Consider the following 21,247-nt stretch of genomic DNA (forward strand, 5'->3'; position numbering starts at 1 on the left):
TGTAAAACTGAAACAAGGAATGTGGTGTATAATTGTGTGAAATGTATGATGAAAATCAAGCAATTTCGCCAAGCAAATATCAAAGAAATAGGTTGCAGCAGTTTTTATTTCGACTGAACTTGAGAAATCCGCGATGGGACTGAGCGCGAATAGGCTAGCTTCAGTGATTCCTTATAGTGCAGAATCGCTGTCAGTCAAAAGGAGATGCAGACCCTCCAATCATCACGCAGAAGCGCAGAGTCCGGGTCAGCCCACTCCCCATTCACCCCCAGAGATGCTGAGCGTCCGTGGGGGGGACATAATCGCAGCGTTTATCCAATGACCGTCTAGTTTGGAAGCGCTGAAAAAAAACGTTTAAAGCAGCCCCATTGAAGTCAATGGACGCTGGGCTTCAATAGGGAAATGCACTGTGATGCTGCGGGAATGTATGAGAAGGAAATCGAGTCAGCCGACCTGCTATATGTAACTGATTCTGAACAAACTCGTCTTTGAGATGAACGTTTTCTAACGCATTTTTAGTCAATAAAATGTTAATACAATAGTACATATTTGACCATTAACTTTGTGACATTATAAGGGAAGCCGAGCTTCCCTTGTAGTCTTAAAGAAATCGCCACTGATATATATATAAACTATGTATATGATGACCAACTATATATATAGACCGACTCATCAGATTTGCCGATTAATCGGCACCGATAGCTGATTGGTGGAACAATCGGTTAATGGCAAAAATCAATACCGATAGTTTTTCCGGTTTGCGTCCGTTGCGGGAGCGGCTGAGAAGGGTGCCGCTTGGTCAATACATATGTTGTTATTTGTGTTCAAAAAAAGCTAACTGTTTGGATTTATATTAAATGATAACAATTAATATAATACAATAATATTCAATTTGTAACATTAAGTAAGGTTAATAAATGCTTTAGAAGTATTATTCATTGTTAGTTTTATCTGTTAACCTTTTTTTATGCACTATGAACTAACATGAATGATTAAGGTAGAATTGTATTGATTGAATATTAATACAAGATGTAAAATGTACATTACATAATGCATTTAGTTCATGTAAGCTAGCTAAATAAATACATCATTGTTAACAAATGGGATTTGCAGTCTGTTACCTGACATTTACATATATGTTTCTAGATTATAGCTTAAGAAACATTTATTTGTAATATTTTAATGTTTTAGTTGTTTTCTGTAGAATTTTTTTTCTGTTCTCATTCTGAACTCATTTTAATATTTTAATATTTACATATGAAATTTAACACATTTTCATGGTTCAGTAGCCTACTCTTTTAAATTTCTTGTAATAAAGTTCAGCACTGCTTTTTTACCTGTTATTTTCTGTATTATTATTATATTTTAATCTAGTATCTTTTTAAAAACTATCGGTCGATTAATCGGTTATCGGCAAGCGAGGTCCAACCTAGCTATCGATATCGGTAAAATATATATATATATATATATATATATATATATATATATATATATATACAATGATATTGAGTTTTGAACCTAAATTAAAACACTAAGCAATAAATATTATTTAATGTGTGATATATATATATATATATATATATATATATATATATATATATATATATATATATATATATATATATATATATATAATATTTATTGCTTAGTGTTTTAATTTAGGTTCACAACTCAATTTCATTATTTATTTATTTTTTAAATTGACCTTTGCCTTGGTATTGCAGTTTTCTTTGGGATTCACACTAACGTAAAAGTGTGTGAGAGAGTTTAACACTGAAATAGTGGGGTATCAAAGCAACATTTAATGAGAACATTCCCATAACAGCTCAGTTTTGCATAACACTCAATGAATATTAAAATGAAGTGAGGTCAGTGTAAATGTGTCTATTGTGCAGGATAAACATGAGGAACGAAATGTGCAAACATCAATCACTGAGAGTGATGCGGCTGTCAACACACACACACACACACACACACACACACACACACACACACACACACACACACACACACACACACACACACACACACACACACACAGGTGCAGCTGAATCAAAGCAGCAGGTTTGTGAATGGAGCAGATGTAATTCATGCTTTGTGTGAAGGAGTGCTTTTAGAAACACAAGACTTTGAAGTGGATACAGCTGATGTTTTTGTGTCTGAAAGGTGTTTTCCCTTCCAGTGCTGTATGAACTGTATCAAGATTTACAACTCAATCTGTAGCCACTTGTGCAGCTCTTTAGATGAGTTTTGTTGGTTAATTAATTAAATAGAATTACATATAATAGTCTTTTTGCTTAATTCTCATCTGTAGCTAATCATAAAAATGTATACTACTGTCAAACACAACAATACCGGTCACGGGAAGGGATTGTTGCTTTGTTGACAGGACGACCGTGGTTAATTAATAGAGTGGTTAAATAATAATTATCTTTTTTTTGTGGTTATGATACAATGAAATGTCACTTACAATGATTTATAAACAATAAACATTTCTCCAGTCTTCAGTGTCACATGATCCTTCAGAAATCATTCTAAAAGGCTGATTTGCTGCTCAAGAAACATTTCTGATTATATCAGGGTTAAAAAAAGAGGTTTCGCTTTCACCTCCTCCAGTGACACCAACAGAAAAGAAATGTGTGCATATTCATGCCCAGACTATTGTTGCTGCCTAACAGGTCAGATCTTTCAGATTACCCAGCATTCAGCTGGGGAAAAAAACGAGTGTTTGCTGACCTTTGTGATCCACAGAACAGATTGTGTGTGAATGTGTTTAGATTTTTGCTTGTGTGAAAAAAAAATCACCACAGACAACCAAGGCCAAGGTAGCACACAATGAATGCCACTGTCATGCTTGTGTATTTACAGAGATCATTCAAGGACAGATTAGGAAATGATGGAATGGGAGGAAGGGCTCAAAAGGATGAGGATTGTGACATGCAGGAAGCTTTTTTTTTTTAATTGAAAACGATCTGTTATGAAAGACCCTTTATGAAAAGATCCATCAGGGTCTGCTCATGTCTGAGGGTCGATATTTGTCATTCAGCAGGATAGTTGAAATTGAGTCATGTTTTCATAGGATGGCTGAGTGTGTGTGTGTGTGTGTGTGTGTGTGTGTGTGCGTGCGTGGCGCGTGCTCTGATCAGTTTCAGGTTGAGTGAAAGGGCACCGGTTCTTAAATCACTGAGGCGAGATGTGTCTCGGTGAGTTTGGCTCAGCGTGGGACTGGAAGTCTGTTTGTGTCTCTTTCTCAGCTCTGAATCTGCTGCCGCTCTGATTGAGGGAGACTGGCAGCCCTGTGCAGATGCTTTCTGTTTTAAAAAACATTTTTTATTCCCCCAAAGGGCCAACAAAACCATAAAATCTTACCGGTTTGAAGTTACAGTCACCTAGTTTCAGTCTAGTTATTAAAAACAACATTAAAATTCCCCTATTTTTTTAACCCTAAGTGAATTCACCCAAAACAATGTCCATGGAAACCATGGTCATCATTTTTTCATTCTCATGTCAGTCAAGTCTATGTGACTTCCATTCATCTGTAAAACACAAATGAAGATTTTTTTTCGATGAAACCAGAGAAATTGAAAATCTGTTCATAAAGAGATTGTAAAGTAAATCTAATTTAATTCCAATCTTCTGAACACTGAAAAACATGATTTTTTACTGCTTGTTCAAATTGCTTAATTAAAATAAGCTAAAGCAACACAACTGCTATACATTGTGTCCTAACTTAATTTGATTGTGTTCAATCTACTTGAATATAAATCAAATTTTAGTTTACGTAATCCGTTTGTGTTGAGATGACATCAATTATTTGTGTTGCATTAAATAAAAGTGGGTGGGGCATGTTAGTTCCAAGCATGCTTTGTATATGGCTAAATCAAGAGAGAGTAAATGTTGTTATTTCAAATGTAAACGTGTTATTTTATGTATTTTTGAGGTAGATGAGAGGGGGAGATTTGATTGTGTTTAATAGTGTTTAATATTTAATTACGTTGGAATTATAAGAACAATTTAAATGATTGTGGGTTACCATTGTGGAGAAGAGTGGAGCATTTGCTTAGGCTGCTAAAACAGCTAATGTCATAATGAATGAATAAAGGAACTTTTACTGCTAAGCATTAAAGATGTTAATGTATGCTATTGCTAGCTAAAAGTTTGTCAGCTAGTTAGTGCAGCATTATAATTCATTAGTTGTATAACATTAAAGTACATGAAATTGAAATGGATGAATGAATATATGAAATGAAATGCCTGAATCATGAGAATACTACTTAATTTGGTTACTTAAAATGTATACATTTCATGATGTTAAAGTTACATGAACAAATGATGTATGTTTAACCTAATTGATTCCTGTGGGACCAATGTACACAATTAAATCATGTAAATCCAACACACTTTTTTTCAGTGAAGAGACTGAGACACAAATGTTTTGTATGATGAACAGATTTAATTTAGTCTATTCGCCAAAGAATCTTGAAAAAAATTATAATTTTTCCATATAAATGTAATATTAAGTAGCACAACTGTTTTAAACATTGATAATAATTACACTGTAAAAAAAAATTGTTGGTTTTTGTTGGTTTAACTTAAAAAGTAAGTAACCTGGTTGCCTTAAAAATGTGAGTTTATTGAAATTAAAAATTTGAGTTGATACAATAAAGGAAAATTGTTTAATAAATAGAAACTCAAAATATTATTGTAGCTAAACCACATTAAAAATTTGATAAATCATGAAAATGGCACTATTTGGCATGTTTCACTGCGTCATCAAAAAATAAAACACACACATTAACCCAGTATGCTTACAAAATCGTTTAATAATATTTTAATAAAGGTTGTCGAATCTCCAAAAAATTTCATTGTATTAACTCAAAATTTTAATTTCCATGAACTCAAAATTTTAAGGCAACCAGGTAACGTTTTTCTAAATATTTTTTTTTACAGTGTAGAAATGTTTCTTATGCAGCAAATCATTATATTAGAATGATTTCTGCAGGATCGTGTGACAGTGAAGACTGGTGTAATGATGCTGAAAGTTCAGCTTTGATCACAGGAAAACATTAAATTTTTATAAATATTCAAATACAAAACATAAATTATAATATTTTTAAAAGTATATCAGTTTTTACTGTATCTTTAATCAAATAAATGCAGCCTTTGGTGAGCATAAGAGACTTCTCTAAAGAAACAATACTGCAACATATATATATATATATATATATATATATATATATATATATATATATATATATATATATATATATATATATATATATATATATATATATATATATATATATATATATATATATATATAATGCAAAAATCTAACCACCCCAAACTTTTGAATAGTAGTGTACCAAGTCCCTCACTCAAAAAATGTTAAGCTTTTTTTAAGATTTACGCATTGTATTTTTGTTGGGATTGCTGCAATGTTGTTAAATGTGTTATGTTATGTTAAGAGTTTGACATTCTAGTAAAGAATGTCAAACTCTTTGCAAAATATGTTTTTTGTTCTTTAAGTTATTTATTTATTTCTCCAGCCAAATGTTTTTTAAATAGTATCATGACTCCCTCTAGTGGCTGAAATGTAATTTTGTCAGTTGTCCAGAGGTTTCAACTTGACTGTCTTTCTGTGCAGGTTGTACGGTGGCGTTATGCCCACTGGAGGATTCTGGGGGCTGTAGTTTCCTGTTGCTAAGCTCAGTGAACAACAGACGAGGAGATCAGAGCTGGCATGGCTTTGATTGACAAACACAAGGTCAAACGGCAAAGACTGGACAGAATCTGTGAGGGTAAGAGGTCTTGACATGTTCCCTAAGTAAAGTATTGTCTCAGTGCCATGGTGCAGCGGTGGTGATACCGTGGTGCTTTGCTATATACCATGAAACTTAATTACCATACATATAAATTAACCAAAATGCTGACATTACCATGGATAAATCGCATTGCCAGGTACTGGGAATATAATGATTTTTCTTTATATACTACAGCTCAAAAGGGATCAGATTTTGAGGTCAGATTTTTTTAATGTTTTGAGAATGCATTTATTTAATAAAAAATACAGTAACAATTTTAATATTGTGAAATGTTTTCAGTAAAATATCCAAACACCACTAGGCCCGTGTTTTAAAAAAGTTTCAGTGTAGTACTTGCAATATCCCAAATGTTTCCAACTATTTGTAAATCATGAGAAAATTGCTATTTTAAGCAATTAGTCACTGTGTGAGAGATGTGTGAGGGAGTCGCCTGTCAATTGCGTCATATCCCTCGGTTTCTGGTTTTATTTTTCAGAAATAGATTTTGCTTTACTCTTACTGAAGTGTGCAACACGTGTCATAGCAGCCGCCGAGCAAATGCATAGAGTAACGGCTTAACATCATTTTCAACACACTAAGATGTATCTAATATGATAAACAGAGCTGCATTACCTCATATTCATGACTGGAAAAGCTGAATTGGCGCCGGCGAATAATAAAAGTCCAGTTGCCCGCGAGGCGTGTGTTGTGATCAATCGCCCCCAGCGGCGTTGCTCAGCTCCACAACACTCGGTCCCACTCTGCTTCATACTACAGTAACGTTAATCCATGAACATTATTTCTGCCTGAGTCCTATCCCGTTTCTTTTCCACCGGCTATGAGGTGAAGACCACATGTCCCAAGATTCTGCTCAAACTTGGCGTCATCAAACTACGCCTTTGTTTTGAATAGGCGCCCTCTAGCGGACGGAAAAGTTACAAAGTGCACCTTTAAATAAATAAAATGTAATTTATTCATGTGATGAAAATACTCCATTTCTTCAGTGTCACATCATCTGTCATAAATCATTCTAATATGATGATTTGCTTCTCAAGAAACATGCCTCCTTATCAACAATGCTGATTTTTTTTTTTTCATTTGATGAATAAAAAGTTCAAAATAACAGCATTTATTTGAACTAGAAATCTTTTATAACATTATAAATGTTTTTACTGTAACTTTTGGTCAACATAATGCATTTTTGCTGAATAAAAGTATTAATTTCTTTAAAAAGCAACAACTTTTGAATGATAGTGTGTGTATCTAAACCATGGTATTTACATGGTACTCCGAGATACCTAGAAATGACTCCAAAAGCCATGATATTAACATTCTTCAATGTCTAAAAAAAACTTTGGTAATATTGTAGTCCTTATTTGTATTTTTTTTATTAGTGTGTTGTTTCTAAGCTCTATGCAACTTGAAGGACTGTAGTTGTTTGTCAAACGCTGTTGGAATAGATGTGTGTTTGCGTGTGGGCATGTGTGATAAATGATGTCATCTCAGGTTTCCTGAGAAAGTTTTTCCAGCTTCCCGAAATGTTCTTATTGGTCCCATTTGAGAGTCATCAGAGGCAGATTTAAAAAAAACAAAAGAGTAACTGGTGAAATGAATGTACGTTTACTCCGAAACATGCTGAACGACGTCCAGTGAGGTTGACATCAGTCATGATGATGCAATGTTCCTCTAATGGAGCAGGAACTTAAATTACTGTTTAAACCTCATATCACATATGCACAGACGCACACATATATGCAATCAATCTGTAATCCCCAAACGCTGGGAAAGTTTTCCATCCATTCCATGGTTTGGCATCTCTCGGCTGCCTGATATTATAAGCGTATAAAAGTTTGCATTTGGCTCCTGGACCCCCTCACTGGGACTCCTGAATGCGGTTGATCTGGCAGTCTTGGGTTTTCTTCCTCGCACATCAATTAGGCCCACAGTTAGGAAACCGAGGAGGGAAAATGTGCCTCCGGGGATGTTGTAAACTACACTATGTACAAAGAGAAAGGGCCAGAGAGTCATTGGATTTTAGGTCTGAAAGGGTGTAGTTCTCAGATGTGAAATTGGCTCTCGGACTGCTGAAATGTAGCTTTACATCTTTATATGTTTATTTGCTTTATGTTATGGTCATTTTTAGTAGTTCTCTGTGTATAGTATTGTAAGTCCACCATACCATGCACGTCTTATTGTTGCTGATTCAGATTATTCCAAAGAAAAATAGTTTGCCTTTGTAATCTTTAATCAAAACATGCCGTTGACGTCATTGGATACTTTTAACCAATAACCAAATAGCTATTTAGGCGTGTAATCAGTTTTGAAAATTGATTCGACTCATCCCACATATTTGTCTTGTTGAATAATCCTGCTTGATTTGGAAATGCATCACATTGTAGTACAAGTACAATTCGGTGCCTTTTTTCAAAGAAGTTAGGGAATATTTAAAATTATTACGGTCTAGGCTAACTGTAGTAAATGTAATGATTAAATGTAAAATAACACTGTTCACTGTATGAAATGAATATGGATTAATCTTTGTTAAAGCTGTGTTTTGTTGTTTGATGCAGTCCATAACTTTTTTGGGTCAAAAATTATCCAAAATAAATTTTTCAGCAAGTACATAACCAGCCAGTGTTCAAAACTATTTGCTTACCATAGCTCGATTTACAGCAGTAAGCTTTTAATAATATTTTTAATTCCAGTGGTTCTGGTGGATTTCCCTGGGAAATTCAAGCATATGTTTGCGTCATTATGTCACATCTGTACACATAAAGAAGGAGTCCCGGTTAGCAGGCTATCGCATGTGAGGATGTTGGAAATGGAGATAGCCTTTTCTCACACCACTTGATATAATTAAATTATCAATTTGATGGCGGATCCAAAAAGGTTCAAACTGGAGATTCATCCGTTGTAAAATGCAAAAGTCTTTGGACTTCAGAGTGAAGAGACTTCACCCGGGCGATGCGAAAACAAGGATAATTAAAGGTGGCGTGAACTCTGTTTTGAAGGGTTTTTTCAGGTTTTTTTCTGCTGAACAGGTAAGACATTTCAATGGTTAAATTAGGCTCAGTAGCACACCTGTTCGCTTAATTCATGCAGTTAAGGAGATTTCCTTTATTGTGCCTTTCTCGTTTTGCTATGTACATTATGGTAACATCAGTTATTTTGTGCTTGCTATGAGAGGGAGCTTCACCTACGACGATTATATGACGATTAGAAATTAGACTGCACACAGAAATGGAAACTGTATTACAGGTAGCCCTAATACATTTTAAATGTATTCATGCAATCCTGATAACATTAACAGTTTGAAAAAGTATAATTTGCAGTTTGACGTGATATGATAAACAATCGTTAGATTAATCATTGCGATTTTTTTTTTTCTCCTTAGTTGGTCAGAAACAAGCCTGCAGTCGCCCTCTCAGATACTGAAGCTTTCGCGCCTCGATCGCCCCCCGGTGACCGGTCCCAGTATAGCCACCCCTCTGTGTTTTTTAATGGACGCGAGACAAACTAAACAATAAAATTACACATCAAATATGTTTTTGCCAAAGTTAGTTTATGTCATTGAAGGCAGTTATCATCACGATGATTTAATTTCAAGTGTTCGTTTTTAAAACAAGTTTAGTTTTAGTTAGTTATCTGATGCTTTAAAAACGGGGGGTGTGACGTCATGATTGACAGCGGAGATCGACGTCTTCTCTGAGTGAAGTTGTCACTGAGGCACTAACTGACTTTTTTCTGAATTTTTGGGAGCAAATTGGAGCTTTAGCTTTAATTTCTACATTTCCATAACTATTTATTTCACACCAACATAATTAATTGTTCTGCATCTGCGAGAGTTTGGGCAGGCTTTTGATATTGCAGCTGTACTTCCTGCTCTACTTCCTGCACTCTACTGCGCAACTCCGGTCCCGAAATCGCTACTGAGCATACTAGGTCCCAAGATGTCACTCGACGTGCAGGCCGCCTAAAAGCATCAAATATGGCAATGTGGAAACGGATGATGTCGAGTCGTCCATATTTTTTTACGGTCTATGGTCAGAACAAAAGAGGATGAGCTACTTATTCAGATGACATTCTTATGTCGGTCAAACTTTCAAACAGTAAAGTCTGTGATTGTGAATGACAGTATCCACACCAGGTGACTGACAGCGCTTCTCCTGACAGCTGCACATTTGATTCCTCCACGCTGTGCCAACCGGGGCATTGATAATTCCGCAAATAACTGCAATTGCAGTTTTCGAACAGAGATGGCGACAAAGAGGAAAAACTACAGACTGCAGCTTTAATGACAGTGGCTGCGTTTCCATTACAGATTTGAGAAAAACTTTTGCGATATTTCTTAAATGTCGATAAAAAACTATTGCGAAATGACAGCGTTTCCATAGCTGCAGTTATGCGACTAAAACGTATTATTTTCCTCTCGTCATTCCAAAATGATGGCACTTGGTAGGTTTGTATATCCCATCCACCCCACTAGCCATTATTTTTATTGGAAGGAGACGTGTGTGTTATCCAAGCATTAATGGCAAGCCTTAAGCGGCACGGAGGTGTGTGTGTGTGTGTGTGTGTGTGTGTGTGTGTGTGTGTTTGTGTGTGTGTGTGTCAGATCTGCTTCAAGGTCTTCATGATAATGTGGCATTTCTGTGTTTAGAATCCATTATTCCTGTAATTATATTGTCTTTTATGAGTTTAATAAAGAACTCTGTCTCGTCTTCTCTCTTAACAAACTGTCATCTGTAAAGAATGATCGACTTTTACGCGCACCAAGTTGATGCTTATAGAAAAGAGCGAAATGTATATAAATTTAATAAATAAATTATATATATAATAAATTTGCATGGCAACTCAAATGTTGTTTTTTTTTGTTTTTTTTACTACTTTCGTTATGTTGGCTAGATATTTCATTTTTTGGACATATGAACTGAATTTAGAAATGCTTTGGAAAATAAAAAATTGGCATTTAATAAACAAAATTGTTTTTGGTTTTTTAAATGAAGACAGCGTTTGAAGTGAGTGCATGCAAAATAATTAGTTCCCTGAGTCCACAAATAAAAGTAGACAGTTTATAGTTTATAATTATGTCTTGAACTTATGTGTATAGCTAAAAATGACAGAAAACAGGAAAAATGAGAAAACCTCGGTGCTTTTATCGGCGGTGGGTTAAAGAAAACAGCCTAACTACGAAACCAAATAGGCTATGTTTAGGCATAAACATTAGCTTGTAATATTATTATTTTAATTTATATGTTGATTTTAAAAAAATTGAGCAGCATGAGTAAGATATAAGATTCGCAATATGTTTGAAATGGGGAGTCACATGATTTTGACCACTTCGAGTTTTATTTTCTAGAAAGTCTTTCTTAAAAAAAATTATTTCGTTTTGTATAATTGTATTTTTATTTTTATTGATTTTTCATCAATTAATTGCCTGTATATTAAATAAGAAGCAAACCAAGATCGTCTGGAATGACGTGCGTAGTTTCCTCGGCCTTTGAGTAAGGCTGAAACTAAAGCTCTTTCTGTTTTAATACATTTTTTTAATATATGTCTTAATTACAGTAGGCCTATATATTATTTGTGGCTCCACCGGGGTCCCTCCTTATAGGTAAAGTTATACCACTGTCCTTATTAAGAGAAAACACACTTTCTATAATGTCGGACACAAATGTAATCAATATAATTAGCTACTATGTTATCAGCTAATAATCTGTTGCTTATGTTACATATATGCAAATTAATGTGCAAAGTTGAAAAACTAGCAAATTGCTAATTTTTTACACTCTGCTAAGCCCGTGTCAATTGGTGTCTCCTCTGATTTTGTCTCACCGGCACATCATCCTCAATAAACCTGTCTCTGGCTCGATGACTCCGATTTTTCAAATATTCTTATTTTTGTGTAATCGACGCATCATTCTCAATAAACCCGTTCTTGCATGATACCCAGAAATTTTAAATATTCAGATATAATAAGATTTATGACCTGTAAAGTTGCCAGAATAATAATCATACACTCTTTGTTAATAGGCCAGAGGAGAAGTAAAACACTCAGTTTCAGTCAACCTCATGTCAATCTTGAGTACCTATAGAGTAGTATTGCATCCTTCATATCTCCGAAAAGTCTTTAGTTTTATTATATTTATAAAAGAAATATAGGCTGTACCGAGTCTTTTCGGAAAAAACCGAGCGCCTGGAGGCGTATTGTGTGGGCGGAGCTAAAGAATGACAAGAGCGCAAAGCAGTGACGTCCTCAAGCGTGGAGAAACCCATGGCTATCGATCTCAGCTAATAGATATATGATCCAGAATCATTCGGAGGCAGAAATAAATTGAACAGGAGAAACAGCAACAGCAGGAAGTCCGTCTCTGTGGTATGTACTGTATTTAGTGTCCTGTCAACATTTGTGTGTCTTTACTCACAGTGTATGAGGACATGATTTGGTTTATTGACTATTGTATGCGACTAAACCTTAGCAGTAGCAAGCAAAACGGTTTTGCACGTCAGACTAGTGTAACGTTGTACAGAGAACAACAATGGAGTAACCGTTAGCGCATTTGTATGACGAAGCACGCGATCGTGTCGTTTACTGATGTTTACTCACGTGATCGATAGCCAACGATAATGAAGCGTTGAAGTCGCTTGATGTCACCCATAGGAATAAAGTGGAGCGCGGCGCGGAGTGTTTATGGGCGTGCATTTCCTCTCTCGCTCTAGTCACATGCGCGCGCACCCTACCGGGAGAAGTGCCCGTACGGCCCATACAAGGACCTTCCGCTCTATTAACGTCAAGCCGAGCCATACTCGAAAAAAACTCTCCGAAATGTGTGAGAAACCGGAAGGAGTATTTTTGACAAAGAAATACTCCATCAAACGTCCAACTTAGTTTTTGAAACTTTGTTATGTTTAGGATGGGAATCCAAGTCTTTAACAGAGTAAAAAGCTCAGTATGCATGAAACAGCATTTCACCCCCCCTTTAATGCCTCCCCTCTAATGTCGTTCCACACCCTAAGACCTCTGTTCATCTTCGGAACACAGTTTAAGATATTTTATATTTAGTCCGACAGAGTATGGAAGTGTATGCACACTATTTACATGTACATTTTGTTATTTTACATTTATGCATTTGGCAGACGCTTTTATCCAAAGCGACTTACATTGCATTTTTTAATGTACACATTTTTTTGTTTGAATAAAAACATCTTCAAAGTAGTCCATATGTGACATCAGTTAGTTAATTAGAATCTCTTGAAGCATCGAAAATATATTTTGGTCCAAAAATAACAAAAACTACAACTTTATTCAGGATTGTCTTCTCTTCCGCGTTTGTTTTCAAACCTCAAATAAAGATTCAAACGGTCATAAATCAGCGGATTGATTCATGATTCAGATCGCATGCCAAACTGCTGAAATCACGTGACATTGGCGAGCAGAATCTAACAGCGAATTCTAATGACGAATTTAACAGCGTCATTAAAATAAGAAATGTGTTCTTAAAGTTATTCAGTCAAGAGCACTGAGCGATTTCTGTTTTTCTTCTGTTGTTTGATTAACAGCATATATAGCAGTACCTATATCACACTGCTTTCACTTTAGTAACGTTGCTGAGATACACACGGGATTTCTGGAACTCGCTGCATACGTGCACAGACATAACCAACTGTTTTCATGTGAACTTTGTGTGCATTTGAAAGTTTAATCGCAATGATAAAACGCATGTAAGAGAACTAGTCTAGTTTATGAAAAATACTCACAAATGCACCGACATTTAGCTCTTTGTGCGCATGCGTCGGGTTTGTGCACTCAGGTTGAGAGTGATATGGCTTTAAAACGCATGCAGATGATATTTCATGATGATGAAGAACTGCAACGTCACACGAGTGTCTGCGATAGACATGATCATCAAAAAAACAAAAAACAAAACAATATAATGTTTTAGTTTTCATTTGCTTGTTCATGAGCTGTGAAGGCTCCGCCCTCTGAAGCGGAAGCAGCAACTCATTTACATTTAAAGGAGACACACAAAACAGTACATTTTTTTTAAACCCCAAAATTGGCGTTTTCAAAATGGTATATTAAATGATCTGTTATTTTGATCTGAAACTTCACAGGCACACTCTGGGAGACTTATATTACATCTTGTGAAAACAGGCATAAGACATACACATACAAAAAAGGGGCATATACACGTACATACAAACAAGATTGAAAATGGATCTTTAAATTCAACTACTTTGCGATTTGTTAATAGCACAAGTCGTTGTAAATTTTTATTTATTTTTTATCATGCTGCCCTACATCACAAATTTTGACTTTTGTGAATTGACAGACATGCATCTATAGACCACTGAAACAACTAAAAATAGCATAATGTTCATAAAAGCACAGTCATCATGTAGTTTGAGTTTCTTCTGTGAGTTGTTTGAAGAACAGTAAATCATTCTAGGAAGCGTTTCATTGAAAGATTTTTAGCTATTGTGCTGTGGTGTCCCCTATCACAGAAGTTAAATAGTGCTTCCAAGTAGTGTAAGTGTGTGACACATTAACCAGCAGGTAAAGTTTCAAAGAGATAGCTCAAGTCTGAAAGTTCAGGTGTCAGAAACCTGAGTCGGAGTAATATTCCCTACAGCTCCAGCACAAAGACTGCAGTCATCACATCTGCAGCCGCTGGCTTGTTAAATGCCTGACTCGTTTTCCCAGACTTGGAAAAGCCGAGTTCTTAAGTATACCTCCTATAATGAAGAAATGTCAACTCTCCCGCTCTACTTTATAAAAAAGAGCCTTATTACAGCTCTACGATGGGTTTCCCCAAGGGAATTCTGCTAGCAGAGGAGAAATCAGCAGAAAGAAGAAATAGAAGAGAAAAATGAGGAAGTTAGGTTGTGAATGTGTTCTAGTGAGATGTCTGAATAGAGAGCTGTCAGCTGCAGTGTGTGTGCTGAGGATGTCTAAGAAAAAGGCTGCTCTTCTAGCTGTTCAATGGCAGTGCTAACAGTTACTGAAGTGGTTTTAAATTGGACTGCACTGTTTTCCAGCTTGAATGTAGCTCTGTATGTGTGTATGCACCAAGGTTGCTGAGAAGATTTAGTTTGCAGCTCTTGTGATTTATAATGGAAGATTAGGTTATTCAGATTATTACAGTATAGATGAAAAGTACACATTACACTGTTAAAAACAACCCAATTTGAGTTGTTTTTATCCCATGGGCTATAAAAATGTGTTGTTGAGTTTTTTATTAACATACTTTTTACTGTAATACTAGCTTCTTTTTTCTAGCTTTTTTTAACTTTATAAATTAATTAAGTTATCTAAAATAAAATAAAATAAAAAAATACTTGACGCAACCACTGGCTTGCATGAAAATTCTCTAATATTAGATCATATTTTACAGTATAGCATATTTTATATCATTTTAATACATATTTAAATCATTTAACAAATATTAGAAGTAAAAATAAAGCATTTAGGAGTGATTAAAGTAACTTGTCCATAAACAATCAGTGTACATTTCTGAGAACACATTTTAGCATAAGTATTTATAATCTGTATTTTTTTATTTATAAATTCATCACGTGAAAAGACAGATGCAACGCTTGTGTAGGTGGCTCGCATCGCGCCCTTTGCTTTGCAATTGCTTTACAACAATTAAATGACATAGGCCTACAGCACAATAAAGAATTTATAGAAACAATTTAATGTACACAAACCTGTATTTTACTGAAGACATGCACCTATTTGACGGAGCTGCACTGGTCTCTGCTAAAGAGATTGCAAAAAGCCTGAGATAAATAACTCAACCCCAGGGTTGATGTGTCTGACCCAGGAGCTGAGTAACACAATACTAAAAGAATAACCCCCCCAAAAGACCCAAAAGGCTCAACCCAGGATTTGGGTAGAAAAAAATAACCCATAATTATTTTAGAGTGTAAATGCTAATATTCTTGATTGTTTGACCAGGTCGAACCATTATAAGGTGGTGAAGCTGGTTTTCTGAAACTTAGCAAACTAGTAACTAGCAGTGGCGCCGTTTCACAAAAACCTAGGGTATGGCATGAGTCTTTCTGGCCAGAACAACAACGACATTCCCAAATAATCACATTATATCTAAACAAAATGTGGACAAAAAGCCACTAAAAGAACTTAACAACAGACTTCGTAACAACAATACAAAACGACTTATTATTAATTTTGTTGCGAATGCAGAGAGAGCCCACCCACATGCTCTTCTGATTGGCTGTGATTTTTGGATTGATTGATGTCGGGTCAAGTCTGGTTTGTCGCTGAAAACCTTGTTAAATTGCGCCTGGTTAGAACAAAGCGTTAGGCTGTTTAAATTTGCTTTTCAAAGCTGCAACATAACTTACAAGTGGTATCATGAGCTGTTTATTTCCCCTGCTTGTCTGAATGCCAGGGAATGGCAACTGCTGTACTCTGCCATATGTAAACTGGTAACTAGTAACTAGCGAAACTAGTAGCTGGTTTTGTTTCTGTACCAATAGTGGCCTTCTAGACCAAATCAACCTGATAAAATGGTCTTCCAGACTAGATGGTTGTCCAGCTTATTAACTATCTTGTCCAGCTTAATGGCCATCTTCTGTATTATCAAAATCAGTAACCACAGTTTGGAGTTCAGGAGATTGTTTTCACCAGGACCACAACCCTAAATGCATTGAAGCACCTGCCATGTGATTGGTTGATTAGATAATTGCATTAATGAGAAATTGAACAGATGTATACACCTAAAATATTATTAGAAACACCTGTTCAATTTCTCATTAATGCAATTATCTAATCAACCAATCATATGGCAGTTTTTTATACACAGTTTTCAGTTCGGTTCAGTTTTTTGCTATTCTATTCTTAGGCGACAGGAACAGAATAAGGTTAAGGAGAAAATGTTTTTATTGTTTATTTTCTTTATTTTACTTAAAAGACTTGAAAAACCTTACTTTTAACTTTACTTTAAAAAACCTTGTACACATTCCTAGTGTATTGTATAATATAAGATAAATATATATAAAGATGTGAGAGAGAGAAAGTGTGTGTGTGTGTGTGTGTGTGTGTGTGTGTGTGTGTGTGTGTGTGTGTGTGTGTGTGTGTGTGTGTGTGTGTGTGTGTGTGTGTGTGTGTGTGTGTGTGTGTGTGTGTGTGTGTGTGTGTGTGTGTGTGTGTGTGTGTGAACGCAGTATGTGGCAGCCACTGAGCTAATAATAGTCATAGATTGAGCGTATGTGACGTGCTTGCGCATGATTTGGCAATAGGGGACAGCCATATGCTGGTAAAAATCGGGCCGACTCCCCGAACTTTTTAAACATGTTTAAAAATGATCGTAAGGTCGGGAGGTGCTCTTAACGTGCTCGGCTCATCTGGTATTTCCTCTCACACGGTGCGAGCCGCGACCATACGAGCATCCACGATGTCCACACGATTTCTCCCGAGAAAAAAAAATCGTCTGCGAGTTCGTACGACAGCAAAAATCGCACCGTGTACGCCCGCCTTAAGACCTGCTCGCGCATCTCATATACAGATGCACGCGATTTTACTTTCACTTTAGACATAACCGACTGTGTTTATATACCTTGTATTTGACAGTATTAGCACAGTAAGATGACTTAATCCAGTAATCACGTGTCGGACAGGCGCGTGCGCTCAGCGTATGTAAAACGTGAATTGAATGGTTACCCGGCAAGGCATTAAAACGTGGCTAAACGCCACCTAACTTTTGTGCATATGATTGGATATTTGATCATATCAGCACGTAGACACACAGGCACATGCAAACAGCAATTTTTTTGCTGTTTGCGTGTGCACGATTTACACGATTTAAGCAATTTTGAGTGTGGCATGGTTGTTGGTGCCAGACAGGCTGGTCTGAGTTTTTCTGGGATTTTCACACACAACCATTTCTAGGGTTTACAAGGAATGGTGTGAAAAGAGAAAAATATCCAGTATGCGGCAGTCCTGTGGGCGAAAATGCCTTGTTGATGCTAGAGTTCAGAGGAGAATGGGCCGATTGATTCAAGCTGATACAACTTTGACTGAAATAAACGCTTATTACATAAAAAGCATTTATGAAGCTACAACACACACAACCTTGAGGCGGATGGGCTACAGCAGCAGAAGACCACACCGGGTACCACTCATCTCCTCTACAAATAGGAAAAAGAGGCTACAATTTGCACAAGCTCAACAAAATTGGACAGTTGAAGACTGGAAAAATGTTGCCTGGTCTGATGAGTCTCGATTTCTGTTGAGACATTCAGAATTGGGCGTAAACTGAATGAGAGCATGTTACCACTGTGCAGGCTGGTGGTGGTGGTGTAATGGTGTGGGGGATGTTTTCTTGGCACACTTTAGACCCCTTAGTGCCAATTGGGCATCGTTTAAATGCCACTGCCTACCTGAGCATTGTTTCTGACCATGTCCATTCCTTTATGTCCACCATGTACCCATCCTCTGATGGCCACATACAGCAGGATAATGCACCATGTCACAAAGCTCGAATCATTTCAAATTGGTTTCTTGAACATGACAATGAGTTCACTGTACTAAAATGGCCCCCACAGTCACCAGATCTCAACCCAACAGATTATCTTTGGGTTAAGATCTTGTGACTGTGGGGGCCATTTTAGTACAGTGAACTCATCTTTGGGATGTGGTGGAACAGGAGTTTCGTACCCTGGATGTGCATCCCATAAATCTCCATCAACTGCAACTGTTCCTTTAGGTGAGTGTATATAGTAAACTAAAATAACGTAATAATACATTTTTTTTTAAAAACTTATTCAAAATATAAAATAAATACTGTAAATAATATTAAATAGACTGGATAGAGACCATGCAAAATGTTGTTGATTATTGTGCCGACAGAACATTTATTTTAATCCAGTATAAGTTGTTCTTGTTGTAACTAATTGAGGGACAAACTTATACCATTTTGATGAATAGTCAGTCTGTAAGCAACTTAAAAATATACACACAGTATATACCACATTAGGAACTCCCAGCTGAACGAGAGAGAGAGTAAATTAGTCTAAGTAATGTTTCATTTCACCGCATTCTGCTTTTAATCACTTCATATCCGTTTTTTTATGAATTTGTTTCCCTCAAAGAGCTCTTGTATTAGTAGTCATGTATAAAATAGCTTACACATGTATTCCCAGATAGGCAGAGAAGCTTGTTGAAGCCAAACGTCCCACGGGGTTTTGTATTAGATTAGTCGCAGTCTCTCGGGCACAAAGGATTTATGAAAATTCTCTCTTTTCCTTTGTTTCTGTCTCTCTCTCTCTCTCTCATGTTCCTTAAAGTTCTGCAGAAGGATAACTAAAGACACTGTTGCCATGATACTATTCTCTGTGAATTTCTTGTTTTGATGCAACTGTACAAATCCATGTTGTTTTTCTTTTTGGCTTTTGTGTTGCAGTTATTAAAGAACCAAATATAATCCTCACTGTGTGTATTTAAGCAAAATTCACAGAGAAGGAAAGACTTTTCCAGAGAGATTTGATTTAATTTAGCTGTATTATATAGTCTCTGTTGCTCTGTTCCAAAATCCTAGTGAACTTGTAAAGCATCAATGCAGTTCTCCAAAAAGTAGGCAGCATAGGCGGAGCGTGTGTAAGGCTTCGCTTCCCCTGGCCATGGGTGAAAAATTTGCAGTGACTTGGGCAAAAAATGCACCTGCACATTTATACTAAATCTAGTAATAAAGTGAAAATGAAATGAAAATTGTCAATTGCGGCACTAAATTTAGATCTGCTCCTGTTCCATCATACTTTTTATACATTTTACAGCATTGCACACTATAACCAATCATACGAGATATTGTTGAGCTTAAGAATGCAATAGCCAATCAGAGGTGTTCAGGTCATTGCTGAAACGCAGGAGTTTTGTTCTGTTCATGAACTTTAATTTTAGCGAATACTCTCATCATAAACTGATTTTGTAAACGCAATGGTCAATCAGACGTATTTAAGTTACAATCCCCTCACCACTCAAAAAGCCAGAGTTTCTGTCCAATGCTGAGATCAGCACACTCAAATCTTCTCGTTATAATTTAACTTGGAAAAAAATACTGTTGACATTATGTAGGAATAAATTAGATATTCATCATACAGTCAGCTTCATTTCAATGAATTCAGACGAGTGGCAGTTTAGTGATTATTGGGGGGGGGGGGGGGGGGCTATGCACGCTTTATGCGAGATTCAGAATTTGATTAAAACGTGTATGTTCTGCTGCATGAGGTAATGGTTAGACTATTTATTATTCGAACCTGCTGCTATGCCAAGTCAGGTATATGTTTGCCTGTTCAAGTTATAGTGGTTTTAACTGTGAACATAACCACTTTAATAGCAAGAGTGTTAATGCTGGGATGTGCAGGTGTTGTTGATAGTCGACACATAATTATTTCATGATGTTATATATGAATGTGTTTTAAGAAGGAATATTGCATTAGTCTTACCTTAGAGTTGGTTCACTCTCTGCCTTTGGTAGGCAGCTTAGTTATAAGGCAGCCTAGCAATGAGTCTCAGAATACAATACACTGATGAGAACTTTTTATTATAAATATATTTAGTTATCTGATACTGCAAAGTGTTGAAAAAATAACAGCTTATTTTAGAATGCACTATTTTCTGCTTTGTATTTGAATTTGTATTAGAGAATATGTGTGCCATTATCTCAGAAACATGATCTCTGAAATTAGTTATTAGGGTCAAATCTCCCCAGTTGGCCAATTTTTTTTTTTTTTTTGCTGTGCTTTGTAGAGTAAGCAACTGGGTAACTTGTGACAAGGCAACTACATATTGAGACTTGTTTGCAGTCTGCCAAATAATAACATATATACAGGTGTTGTTGATTCTGAATCAATTCTGGCTTAAAGTCAAGGGAAACCCTGCCATAGCTGTATTACAGGCATCAAATATTTTTTTATAAAAGTGAAAGGATCAAAACAAGCCAAAGTGCTGGAAAGTCACTTTAAATCTTTGCACTGCTTTAGACGGTATCAAAATGCAGGATGTATCACAATGACAAAGAACAGTGGAAGAATATGCCCTATTAATTTTATCCTCACAAGTCTCTTTCTCCCCCTCCTTCTCCATCTCTCTCCCCCTCCCTCCCTCTCAATCTCTCTCTTCCTCCCTCTCAATCTCTCTCTCCCTCCCTCTCCATCTCTCTCTCTGGTGTTTGTGGGGATCAGGAAGGATTTGGGTGGAGTGTTTCAGTGGCAGGTGGGCAAAATCTGTTCAGAAGAAAAAACACACACAAAAAAAAAGCTTTTCCCAAACTGAAACCTCAAGATTCAGCTGTTGGCTTTCATATTGTTAGAATGTTTTCCATGCAACGCATGTTTGCAAGCTTTTAGATATTGTAGTATTAGTCTATTTGATGTCCCAGATTTCTCCCTTCACCCCCTGTGGGTTTTAGAATGCTTATCTT

At 36.2% G+C, this 21,247-nt stretch overlaps 1 protein-coding gene across 3 annotated transcripts in view; it reads left to right on the forward strand.

The window, feature by feature from the left end:
• Positions 1-21,247, forward strand: part of ctbp2a (C-terminal binding protein 2a) — a 73,342-nt gene that overhangs the window by 15,158 nt on the left and 36,937 nt on the right. For all 3 annotated transcript variants that reach the window (XM_067455973.1, XM_067455975.1, XM_067455974.1), the window contains exon 2: positions 5,648-5,801. In XM_067455973.1, coding sequence (XP_067312074.1) covers positions 5,744-5,801 — 58 coding nt within the window. In that variant the 5' untranslated portion in view covers positions 5,648-5,743. The remainder of the gene's footprint in view (positions 1-5,647; positions 5,802-21,247) is intronic.

Source organism: Pseudorasbora parva, chromosome 10 (genome assembly GCF_024679245.1).
Source record: "Pseudorasbora parva isolate DD20220531a chromosome 10, ASM2467924v1, whole genome shotgun sequence".
NCBI classification, from domain to species: Eukaryota; Metazoa; Chordata; class Actinopteri; order Cypriniformes; family Gobionidae; genus Pseudorasbora; species Pseudorasbora parva.